Source organism: Cupressus sempervirens, chromosome 7 (assembly GCF_028749045.1).
Source record: "Cupressus sempervirens isolate cs-2001-9-10 chromosome 7, ASM2874904v1, whole genome shotgun sequence".
Classification (NCBI taxonomy): Eukaryota; Viridiplantae; Streptophyta; class Pinopsida; order Cupressales; family Cupressaceae; genus Cupressus; species Cupressus sempervirens.
In genome coordinates this window covers 534,099,669-534,113,379 of record NC_143124.1, presented here as the reverse complement: position 1 = coordinate 534,113,379, position 13,711 = coordinate 534,099,669, and the positions used below count along the sequence as shown (strand labels likewise).

The following is a 13,711-nucleotide window of genomic DNA, read 5'->3' as shown; positions in this document are numbered from 1 at the left end:
AAGCAAAAGAGCCCTAAACCCTTAAAAGGTAAAACTGATGAGAGTGTTAAAGAGAAAATTAAGGCTAAACCAAAACCCTCGAGCTCTCAAAGACAAATTGAGGAAGAAGATATGGAGGTGGAGAGCACTGAAGGCTCAGACAAGAATGTACCTGAGGAAGAGGAGGGGATGGATGCTGGGGAGTTTAGCTCTAAACTAGATGGTTACCCAGATTTGAAAGACAATAATGAGGAAGGGAGAGAGGAAGATACTACTAAGGATAATTTGGAATAGATTAAGTCTGATAATGAGGATACTCATATTGTGTCAGGGGGAGGTGATAAAGAGAAAGATAATTTAAATGATGATCAAGCCATTTTGAGTGAGGAGGAAAAAATGGGGAAAGCTTTCACTCCTATTAAGGAGATTGAGTGACAAGATAAGGGGGGCTAGAGCTATCATATTCATGTAGAGTCTAGTAAGTAGGAGCCGTTGGATGGGGGGATTCATATTGATAAAGTTGGCCCCTTAGCACACACCACTGTTGATGACGCGGGTGAATCCCTGGTGAGGGAAACCAAACTTTCCTTCCTTCACTCTGCTAAACAAAAAGTTGACTCTTTCCTTCAAGTTGACTCCTAGTTATACAATGAAATTATGGGGTTGAACAAGAAAGTGGATATCTTGCAACATAAACAGGAGGTTGACCGGGCTATTATTCAACACATGGAGGTACAAATGGGAGATATCCCAAAAAAACTGAAGGATTATGAGTAGAATCTTAGGGTGCTCATCAAGGAAAGTGGAACAAAAATGGAGCAAGTTACCTCAAGCATCTGTGCAGCTGCAGCAACATTTGGCAAAAGAGCTAATGAAGGAACCATATCTTTAGAGGGCTCAAGAAAGAGGACTAGACATAGTTCGAGGAAGAAAGCTTTGATTGCTGCTGCATCTTTGGCTGCTAACTCCATCCAGGACATGGAAAAGATTGGTAAGGAGGAAGTTAAGATGATTATAGAACTACAATAGCTTCCTAGTTTTTGGTCAGGTTCCTGTTCAGGTCCTATTTGCTGGTTGTTACTTTTGGTTCCTGTGTTTAGTCCCATTTTTTGGCTTTTAGTTTTTAATATGTACTGATGGTTCCAAGTCCTTGTAAAACTTGGGTTCTTTATTTCGACTTTTTTAGTGGTTTTAGGTCCCTGTAAAACCTTATTTTGGTTGTACTTTTTTGTAGGTTTATCTTGTTGGATGGCTTGTTTTTTCCTTTTTTGAGGATGTGAAAGGATTTTGGGGTCCCTTCAAAACCTGTTTTTACCGTAATCTAAAACATATCACCATCACATCTTAAGTTTGCTACATAGAGTGGTCTTAAGAACAAGTTTTTATATCATTTCTCTTCTATGACAATCATTCTTTCACTTATGATTACTCCCTTCTATTTTGTTGTTGACCTTCATCTTTGTATTATGGAACAAGCTTGATTTCATAATGGTTGTCCTTATTTTTCTAACTATGATAGATATTATTCTCCTTATGTAAAACATCTACTCTATAATACTCATGCACATGTCTTGCCTTATTTAACATGTGAAAATATTCTATGATATGTGCAACATATTATCCAATATACTCATCTCCCCTCTAATCCATGTAAGATTAAAATTGAAAACATTTTATGTAATGGGGAATTGGTAAGAGGTGAGCTTCAAGGTAGAGATGTTTGGAAATATAATCTCTCTCTCTCCTAATCATATATCATGCTTATAATACATTCATTATAATGACTTCCAACACTCTAAGACAACAACTTATTGAATTATATCATAATATCTACAATTTATAAGATCGTCACCTTACAATGGTTACCTTTTGTTTATATATGTTAATGGAAGATTTCCACCTTTCATTACATATTATATGTTAAATAGAAACCACTATGAACCAAGTTAGAGGGTGATACAAAGGATTTCACCTCAATTTTATCTCATAGCAAAGAATACATTACATTAAAAGTTACTTAGAAATTATCCTCATAGATAAGATATCATTTATAAAGGATTTCACCTCAAAATTCTCCCTTTGAACATCGATCCTGGGAAGTTAGGTCCTCTAATTACTTCTTTAGAAGCTCTCTTCACCCAAGGATGCCTGTTGAACTCACTCTAAATCTGATATCAATCTTTTGATTTTCTAGTGATAAGTGGTTACTTTCTCATGATGTATGTAGGGGTAGGCCTATCAAAATCATGCATTTACACACATGTGTTTCTATGAATATCAATATTTCATGTCAAACCCCCTCTTAATGGAAGAGTACCCATAATCTCAATCATCAAATATATTTTCTTCAAGAGCCTTACTTTATCCAACATGAATATTGAATAACTAATTAATTCTAGATCAAAGGTTCTTTGGAGCTTTTGTCATATAATTGAGTTCTACACAATAAGTGTAGAGTATTGACCATCTCTTCTTGCAAGAACATCTCTAGGGAAAAAGGAAATGATCAAGGAAAGTAATTCTTTATCATACATATAGAAATACAAATAATAGAGAGACTACAATAAGTAGATAAATGTGATACTTAAGAATAAGAAACACTTATCTTGACAACTTTGATACAAATTGCTTCAATGAAGGTCCATTTACATTAATTTAGAAAATATTTTCTTATTTTGTTCAAGAGACATTCCCCCTTTGAATCTTCTCCCCAACAAGGATGGTTCAAGTGGGAATGAAACATTGGTTATAATTTCCCTTAGAATTTAAAATTCTCACTCTTATATCATTGAACAATCCCACATTATATCAAACATGGAAAGCATCCTTTTTGTTTTGTTTTTCTTATTCCTTCCTATACAATCTCAATCATACTATATTATTCAATTTGTCAAAGCAATGTTGAACAATGATTGGTATATGTGATGCCATAGTTAGATTTGAAGATTCACTCATGATACTATTCTCGACACCAATTTTAGATATTCACTTAACTAAATGTTCAGTGGCATCCTATACATATTGCTAGGTAATGAATTCATAGACCTAATATTAATGATTGTTTTGTCAATAATGAAAGTTAATATCTTATTTGCATCCATAATAATAGGAACTAATTCTTCATCTAGTCACCACTCATATTAGTACTTGGGAAAGGACAAAGGATTCCCAATAAAATCTAATATTATTTCCTCCCAACATATGAAAGAGTAAGCTTGCAATATATCTTCTCCCAAACTTCTCTCCCATAGAAGTATATAAGTCAACAATATATAAATACTCAATATTATATGCATCCATTAATACCAAATTTATTTCAACTCAATCTTCTTTGTTAATAATATTAGATTATCATGTGCAATTTAGGAGACATTTGTGTGGGTTGTCATTGTTGAATATTAAAAATAGCAATAGATTAGAACCCATTCCCATGGCTCATTCAATCAAAAACTTACCTTGTGAGGCTTGGTCCTTTTTTGTAGATGACATCATCAATATACTACACACTATTGGATTATCTAATTTTACCCATCTCCATATTACCTTTACTTGCCACCAAACATTCTTGTTTTGTCATTTTTCCACGTGTATGTAACCTTGTACGTCATGTCATTTCCTTGGTATTGATAATAATTGGTTCTTACACCAAATAGCAATGTATTCCTTCCTTCCTCTTTCTTCCCTGACATGGGCATGAAGTCATACAGAAATGAGCCTTGTTCTTTGTGTGACACCTTCTATGGTACACAAGATTATATCTATGTAGGAAAAGGTAATTTCCTTATTATTGAATCACCACTTTAATCTCTTATTTATATCATATATTTAAGTTATATATCCCCCATACAATATAGGTGTAACACATACATCTTTTCCCTTTAATTATAATCAACTTTATAGTATTGGGTGGTCTCATTTCACTAACCCTTATGTAAATTTTTAAGTTTCCTATTTATTATGTCAAAATTACAAAATTGAGAAAATTGTTTCCTATTTATTACACCCAACTAATGGGAATAGTTTTATATCTATTTTTTCAATATATTTTGTTTACCTACTTAGTACTCTATGAATATAGAACATCTAGTTCTCTTTATATATTTCTCAAGTATGCAATGGGTCCACCTTGAACATTCATCCATCCTTATGTGCTATTTATTTCCAATAATAATTCCATGCAATTGATGTCTTTTACTTATGGTGACCCCATTTAACATTTAACATTCCCTCTATTAATTTAATTGGGCCTTCCTATTTAAAAACTCATGGCATGGAACATATATACTACTTTTAGATTTACGTTATTTCTAGACCAAGTATTAAAGTTGCTATATTTGAAAGCAAAGTTCCATTGAAATTATATCCCTGTATAACAAATTTATATCTCTGTACATTTTGATTTGGTAGAAATGATAAGTCACTCGATTAAGAATCATGGGTGTTGTTCCCACTTTATATTGTTTTCATACTAGAGGCCTTACTACCACCATTAATAGTCATATCCTATAATACTCTTTGTCCTTCTCTTTGTTTGACCATGCCTATATTATATATTAATGCTACTTTTGACAATATCTTAATGTTTCTTCCATAATCATATCTTTCCCGAGTGGCTTAACTAGCACGCTTGAACCATTGACTAATAGTGGTTAGGAATGGGCCCAACCACTCTTAACCAATACCATGAGACCAATGCATAAGTGTAGCTCCAAGCTATTGGCTAAGAGTGGCTAGGCCCAGTCCTAGCCATTGTTAGTCAATGGTTCCAGTGTGCCAGCTAAGCCTGGCCGCATCTTCAACATATTACCATCACATCTTTGACCTACTACATAGAGTGGTATTAAGAAAAGATTGTTGTTTCCTTTTACTTCTATGACAATCGTTCTTTCACTTTATGATTAATACCTTCTATTTTTATTGTTAAACTTCATCTTTGTATTATGGAAAAAACTTGATTGCATAATTGTTGTCCTTATTTCTCCATCTATGATAGATACTCTTTTCCTGCTATAAAACATCTACTCTATGATATTCATGCATATTTCTTGCCTTATTTAACATGTGAAAACATTCTATGATATGTGAAACATATTCTCCAATATACTCATCTCCCCTCTAATCTATGTTTCATTGCAACTAAGAACATATTATGTAATTGGGATTCGATAAGAGGTGAGTTTCAAGGTAGAGATGTTTGGAAATACAATATCTCTCTCCTAATCATATATCAAGCTTATAATAATAGATCGCTCGATATATCTTCTACTAGAACTTTAGTTCATTGGATCATGTATGATTTCTATCATCTTTCCTTATCCTTTCTAACATTTGTAGTTTGGCTCAGATATCATGTTGAGTAACATGGATCGATTTTTGCAAATGTAATTATATTTTCATTGTTATAGATATGTTCCAAATTTAGATCCTAATATTTTATAAATATGAGAGTTGGAGGCATGTCTCATGAGGAAACATGTATCTATGGTTAATCATTATTAGTTAATATATATTAACAATATAAATCACAACATAACATATGTACTCTATATATATGTATATATGTATGTATATATGTATATGCATATGTATATGTATATATATATGTATATATGTATATATATGTGTGTATATGTATATATGTGTGTGTGTGTGTATATATATATATATATCAACATTGTATCTTACGATTAAATCAATCTGATTGTAGCTATAATCTTAACATAATTATATATATATATATATATATATATAGCACAATATTCTCTCAAGCATATGGAGATATATCATCTCAATGTGATATTCTTGGAATGGCATATTTACAGATATCAACATAAATCCATCAACACACACACATATTAACATATATTACATATGGAATTTGCTACAATTCACTATGAGGCTAAATTTCTCAACACTTTTAAAATTAGTAAAAAGCATACATTTGTTGTCCAAGAAAAGTAAAAGAATGCTAAGATATATTCTTAGAATAATAAAAGTGAAGAAAAATAATGATGGCCTATTGTACGAGCATTCAATGTCACATGCCAATTAATAAAGAAAAGGACAGTCATATATTTCCACAAGTTTGAAATGTTGAAAGATAATAGTGGTGGACATAAAGGAGAGAATGGAGGTCCAAAAAACAACTAAATGCTAAGAAATAAATCATTATTGTTTAAATTTTCAAACTAAAGAAGGCTAAGTTTTTATGTTGTTCTAAAATAAGTGTTACAAAGGCATGCAATAGATATTTCCAATCAAGCAAATATTTTCTTCAAACAGAATTGTAAGTAAATGATATCCAAATAGAACACTACAAGAGCATAGTATTATGAGTTTTGGATCAACAAATGGAGTACTTTTTCTTCATGCTACAATGGGTAAAAAGGAGAGAAACATGTTTTCTTACCAAAACATTTTTTTCCCTAATATCTTTAGATCTGAGAAATAAATAAATAACATTGGTTTTAGTTAAAGGGTAAAGGAAACTACACATCTTTTCCTTCTTTTTAATGCACAATTTTTAAAAGATTTTTGAGAGAGTAAAAATCAAATATTTTTCCTCTATTTTTATCAAAAAAATCTTAGATTTTGTGAGAAAGAAAATATTAGAAGAAAATTGCATCATACCATGATAGATTTGTAAGGAAAACACTCAAAACCTTCAACCAAATACTTCTATGATGGCATCATAAGTTGGAGCCAAAAACAAATAGGAAAAACTAAGTTGAGCTCTAAAAACTCAAACAAATTTTATTTTTTTCCTTTTAAGGTGGCATTGACATTCATGGTGGCCCTTTTAAACAACAAATTCTACATTTTTCTCCACTAAAACCCTCATTCCATTCATGGATGCTAGTCAAAGAATGAAATTTGCAAAGTGAATTGGTTGAAAATGAATAACTTTTAGGTTGATCAAGCATGTTCAATTTTTTATTTAATAATTTTGAAATGTATTTCGGGTTCATAAAGGATTTTTTTATGACATCTTTATTGCTATTATATTATTTTATTTAATAAAATGATGATATATATCTCTTGATATTATATTATTAATATATAAAATAAAATAAAATAATTTTTTTTTCAATATATCTGTGTTGCAATTTAATAATTATTATCTGATAACGTTATATATCAGTTTGTTGTTATTAAAATATTTCATAAACAGTAAGTAATGACTCTAATTTGAATGAATGAGATGTATTTATGAGCTGGGGACTTCTTACAATTAATTTTATTTTCCCAATATATAGAGAGTACGTAGGGGGATTGGAGAAGACTTAAGGTCAAATTTGGCTTTCCTCTAAGAATTGGATGGTAGTTATGACCAATTGGAGCATTTTTGGGGCAATTTTAATGAGTCACTAGGTTGGTTATGACTTGGTTGAACTTTTTTAGGTGTATGACTTCATTTTGAGAGAGTGGAATGGCTACTTTTGGGCTATTTTCCTCCATTCAACCCTAGTCAATTGAGAGATGGATTAGTGATTGTTTCATTCACTTTGTAGACGTTTCATGATTTTAATATGACTAGACACTTAGTGATTCTTGTTCAATCATGGATCTTCTCTATTTGGATTTTTGTAGCTCACTTGTTGTAGATGCAATTATATATATTGGTAGCCATTATTTTGCATAAAGACATTCTCGTATATTGCAGAATTAGTATATTCAACATATGATTAATAGAAATTGTTAATGAAATATTATTTTTGTTTCATTTTTGTCTAATAGTAATACCTTTTTTTTGGTTTCAATTGTGTTGTTGTAGGTTCCAAGTAGTATCAGGGGAATTCATTTTAATTTGTTGTAATGAAGAGTTGATTTCTTCCTCTCTTATTTCATGAAATTTTAGATCTTTTTGTGAAAGAATAATGCACTGATACAATTTTGGTTAGTGTCATTTCAAAATGTATGCGAGGGTTATCTATGTAATTAATGATTTTTATAGCTTTAATTTTTGGTGAATCACCTCCTATAGTAAAAAGTTGTAGTTCAAGCTATTTGAAGTTCAAATTTATTTCTTACCCTAAATCCCTTAAGAAAAGTTTTAATTTTAGGTGATACTCAAGTAAAATAGGCTTCTCTAGAGGTTTATTTCAGTTATACTAGATCACCTGTAACCTTGAAATAATTCCATGTTTCTCCAAATTATGTCTAGTTTTTTAAATATTAGCATAGGGTGCAAATCTGAAAGATAACAATTCATTTTTCAGCTTGGGATGGTAGAATTACTAGAGAATGGAAATACATTCCAATGGGACTTGTTCCTAATGTAAAGACAAAGGGAATTGTAGGCAAGGAAATAATGAAATGGACCCCTCCATCTTAAGGTTTTACAAAGATTAAATTTTATGGCTCTTCATGGGGTAATCCAAGAATTTTAGGCATTGGAACTTGTATTAGATACCATCAAGGAAAAGTGTTTATAGTTAAAGAAAGTCCTATAATCTTGGGGGATGAACCATTTGGTTGAGGCACATGTTGTTTGTGTTGGTCTGACTATGGAAAAGAAGATGAACTTAGTGAAGGTGCACATTGAAGGTGATTCAATGGTGGTTATCAATGCATGTATCTTGAGATTCTTCATCAATCAAAAAATTTCATACATATTAAATCAAATTTGGAAATTAATGGATTCCTTCCAAGACTTTTGGGTTTACCACATACATGAAAGGTAATAAACTAGAAGGCTTTTTGGAAAATCTTGTTTGTGATGGCCAAAATCTTGAACTTCTTGTTTCAATGATTAGTTCTATTTTGAGTGGTCATTCAATTTTTCTCTCTACTTTTTCTAGATTATTAGAGATACATGGAATTTTTAAAGTGAACTTAATGATACTTGGGGATCTTCGCTTACTTTTCATGAAGATGAGGCCAGTGGTAAGTGGAGCATAAAATTTGGTTTTAGTCATATCTATGTAACATGTCTTCTATACATAATGAATATGAACATTTATTTATTATGAGGATGGAAATCTTAATTGCCATCACTATTGGATATCATTTGTGGTGTAGGAGCACCCAAGGATTGCTTGATCAATCCATGTTTTTTTGTGTGTGTTCCTTTAGTGAATTTTGGTTGTGTTTTACATAAGGTCATGTGTAACATGGTAGAAGTACAATAGGGTGTGGATTTGAAGAGTCCTAGGACACTTGTAAGTGCAATTAGGGATCAACAAGATATAAAGGCCCTTGATGACAAAAACATGATGATGAAATCATCATGAGGTTAGTAGGGTCTAGGATGGGTTAGGATGATTTTTTACCTTAGTTGAGGTATTTGGTTAAGTTTGGAAAGAACTGGAGTTCATTTGGCTAAGTTGGGAAAAAGTTTCCAAAAATATGTATAAGTTGCATTTTGCAACTTTAAAAAGTTACTTGAGTAACATTGTCAAAAAGTTGCAACTTGATGGAAAAGAACCCTAAGGGGAAAATAACAACCCAACCACCCTATGAAAGGCATTCCCTAACTAAGACATAGGGTTGGACACCCATTGTATGGATATAAGTTCTAAAAATTGGAGTTTTGAAGTGGGTTCTAAGAGAATTTTGTACATTTCCATGATAGTAGTCAGTAAAGGATTGAACTTTCTACTCTAACACCTAGTGTGATTAGTTTAGATGTTTTCTTAATTTTATTTTGCATTAGATAGGAATTTTTTTGTTCATTTACTTCCTTTCTATAAATAGTTTTTTTCTTGAATTGTTGCTACTTCTATCCAAGTACTTGGAAAAGATGGAGTTCTAACTCACGTTCCGATCATCCAAACTATATGACCTCTTGGGAATAGTGAGTAGAATCCATGTACTTTCAATGCAACATCTTGGACCCTTAAATGCAGGAAAGCCATTTTTAAAGTCTTTCCCTATGCAAGCCTATGGTGAGTCTAGCTAGGGAAGACTAAGAAGAAATTGACATGTAACTTTTAGAGGTGGATAACTAGAGCCATGATTTCATTTGGAGATTGAAGATAGGAGTCTAGAAAAGGTATGGTGAAGAGGGTGTGGTCATACCAATCCATTTGACAAGCTTACACTTTCCAACTTGCAGAACAACTAGTTAGACTCCTAAAAGCCCTAAATTCACTCAAATTGAGTTTAGGTATTGTACAAGAGGTGGTGATCCCAAGACTCCAAAAATCCTTGAGAGGTTGGCACATGATCCATGAATCCTAGGAAAATTTGTAGGGTTTTTTTTGGAAGGATTAGTAGAAAATCCCTATTTTCTCACTTTAGGAGACCTAATTGGGGTTAGTATCCTTTTAGACCTATTTGTGAAGAACTGATGAAGTTTGATGAGAATATGAACCAAGTGGGAATTATAACACACCTAGTTGGTTGAGTTGAAGTAGTTTATAGAACATTCACACCTCTAGAAAGCTTAGTTCAAGATTTGGAGGTTAAAAGACTTTATGGTTTTTTAAGGGCTATGGTGAGTGGAGCAAGAATGCATGAAGTTTTGACTTGATTGATGAATCTTTCTTGGTAGTTGTGTTGGATAAAGAGACCAAGGGATCCTTAGACTATTAAGGTTTTATAGGTGGAAAGTGGTGTCGGGAAAAAACCCCAAAATTCTTACAAGAATACTAAGAGCATGAACCAATAATTGGTTCATTCAACCTCCCTATAAGATTGGTATCAAAGCCTCAAAAGATTAGGGTTGTGGATAAATGTTTCAAACTAAGGAATTAATAGGAGAAACTACAATGATGAAAAATGTAGAGTTAGAAAATAATGTGACTGAGAAAAAGGAAGAAAATAGATTGCTCAAAAATAGATTAGCCCAACTAGAAGAAAAGTTGGATCAAGTGGAAGAAATGACCGAGGAAGTCAAAGGTAAGGTTGAAGGAAAGAAGAAAGAGGTAGCTATAAAGGATGAAGAACCTACACCTGATCCTGTCCTTATAGAGGAACCATTCTTGAAGGCACTGAAAGCAAGGAGTGGAATGACATTGGAGAAAATACCATTTTTCAATGAGAAGATGGAGACAAATCTAGTCATGGACTAGATAGAAGGGATGGAAAGCTATTTTTAATTTCATGGAATCAAAAAGGCACAAAAGGTGAGGGTTTTTGGAAATTTGATTGAAAAGATCATTGTAAGAAGAAGATTGATTGAGAAAGAGAGAAAGATTGTTAAATTTTTTCAATCATTGTTTAGTCATTGATGTCAAACCTGCTATTTCTAGGAATGACAATTGCTTATAAGATCCAAGTACTATCACTTAGTTGATTGATGAAGAGGATTTAATCAAAAAGATGTAAGAAGAATACCTAAGGGAAAGGTTGAGTTATGGTTTTGTAATGAAGTGCAAGGATTAGCTAAGACAATGGTTAAATGATGTATTAATAACATACTAAAAGATATAGAGGTTGGCCACACTTAGAAACTTTGGAGGAGTAAGTTGTAACAAGGTTGACTGCAAGGCTTAAACTAAGTTTATTAGTGAGGGCTAGGTAAGCTAGTTCAAGCCGAGCAAATTTTTAGTAGATGCTAAGCAAGTGGAAAATCTAGTGTGTGCTGAGTGATATAGAAGGTGCTGAGAAAACTTTAGGTGCCAAGAAAAGTAACAGGAGCCAAGCATCAGAAAAAATTAGTGGATGCTGAGTGAATCCATTGTCGGTTGATACTGACTAACACAGTAAGTGTCGAGCACCAAAATTTCAATTGTGTTGAGCTGCTGCATTATTGAAAAAGTCAAAGATTTGCCAAATCTGAGCTGACAGAGTTTTTACCTTGAATTTTGTGGACGAGTTGGAGGATAAGGATGATGAGCTACTAGCATAGAATTCTATGTAAACCATTTTTGAGTGAATTCAAGAAGATTATTCATGATGTTTCTAGAGGAAAAAAATATGGGTTAGATTCAATGAATCCTACCTAATCCATTCAAACTGAAAGGATGGAAGAATTGAGTGGGAAAAGGATTCTAGACTTCTATTTAAGGAGTCATAGACCAAGAAGCAAGAGCTACTGGAGTGCCAAATTATGAAGTAGTTGAAGGGTGTCAAAGAAAATACATCAAGGGGAAGGAAGAACAAAGCACAAAGAATCTACTTCAATTAGTCATTTAAAGGAGGATTACATTGTACATTGAGCATGGAGACTTAGGGAGACAAAGCTTGAAAAGAGGGCAAGTTGTTAGAGTTGCAGAGACAAAAAGCTAAGAAAATTGTGAACAACTGAAGAAGTGATCTAAAATATGCAAGTTAAGTTGTATGTTGTAATTAGGTCAAAGCCCCTTATTGTTACTCTCTAGCAATTGTATCAGTTAGGGTAAAACAAAATCCTATGGACTTAGGTTGGTTTAATAGCCATTTGTAAATCCTTTAATAGGTTGGCATTCCAAGTGAATGTTCTAAAAGTCCTCTAACTAGACCCGCTTCTAATAGGGTGGTTAAATCCTTTAATTAGGTTACATTTAATAGTGTGTTGTAGCATTTAACAAGGTAGGCATTTCATAAGGCATCACTTCAAAAGAGTGAAAATTGAGTAGCATGTTGCTGGTGGTTCTAACTTGCTAAGAAGGAATGTTTTAAGCTTGAATGAATGAATAGTTTGATAGGCACACTTTACTTGATGAAAAGTTTGAATAGGAAATTTGGACCTTGAATAACGTATTCATTCCCCCCTTCTTAGTTATTCTAAAGCATTTCTAACAATTGGTATCAGAGTCATCTACTGATTTAGTTTCAAGGTACTAGAAGGAGGAAGATCAAGATGTCAAAGAGAGAAGTTCCCAAGCTTAACAAAGATAACTTCATTATATGGAAGAGTCTGATGAAACTACACCTTGGAACAATAGGTGACTATGCACAAACCTCAATTGGAGTGGAACATGTAGATCTAGCTAGACCCCTCTCTATAGATGATTTGAACAAAAGGAAGGAGCACAATCAAGAAGTGCTAGAGATTGCCTCTGCACTCAGTTATGCTGAATTTGATGACATCAAAGGATGTGACACTGCATTCAAGATGTGGAAAGCCCTATCAAATATCTATGGAGGAGATTAAAATGTTTAGAGAGCAAAGAGAGAAATCCTCAAAGGAAAGTCTGATGCCATGAAAATGGAGGAAGGTGAAAATGCTTCTCAATATGGCTCTAGAATGAAAGAAGTGGTAAGTGCAATAAGAAGTATAGGTGGTCAATTAGACTGTCAATAGAAAATACTTGAGAACCCTGCTCCCTATCTATGCTATTAGAGTTTCAGCCATCCAAGAACTAAGGTGTGTACTAAGGAACACACTAACTTTTGAAGGAATAGTGGGAAGACTTACTACATTTGAATTATCCAATTTTGACAACTACAGACCAGAGAATCTTGAATCTACTTTCAAGGCTAAGCTAACATTGAAAGACACTAAGGAGGAGAAATCAAAGAAGAAGAGTAAAAAAGGAAAACATGCATCCAGTGATAGCAGCACAACTAGGGAAGATGTGAAACAATTGGAAGCATTATTGGCTAGAAGATTCTATAGAGGCAAAGGTAAATTCAAAGGTAAGCTTCTTATCATTTGTTTCAATTGCAATGAAGTAGGACATACTGCTACAAGGTGTACACAGAAGAAGAACTACAAAGAAGGAAATAAGTACAAGAACAAGAAAGAAGATGATAGCAGAGATTACAAGGACAAAGGCAAAATATGCTACATTGCTAAAGAAGATTTTGATGAGAATGATGATGAAGTAGTCTATGTAGCCATGAAGGATGAATCAGATGAAGA

General features: G+C 32.8%; 1 protein-coding gene across 1 annotated transcript in view; it reads left to right on the top strand.

Moving 5' to 3' along the window:
* Window positions 1–792: 792 nt before the first annotated feature.
* LOC149547866 (uncharacterized) overlaps window positions 793–13,711 on the top strand; it is a 49,922-nt gene continuing 37,003 nt past the window's right edge. The window contains exon 1 of the mRNA XM_089794199.1: window positions 793–970. Coding sequence (XP_089650325.1) covers window positions 793–970 — 178 coding nt within the window. The remainder of the gene's footprint in view (window positions 971–13,711) is intronic.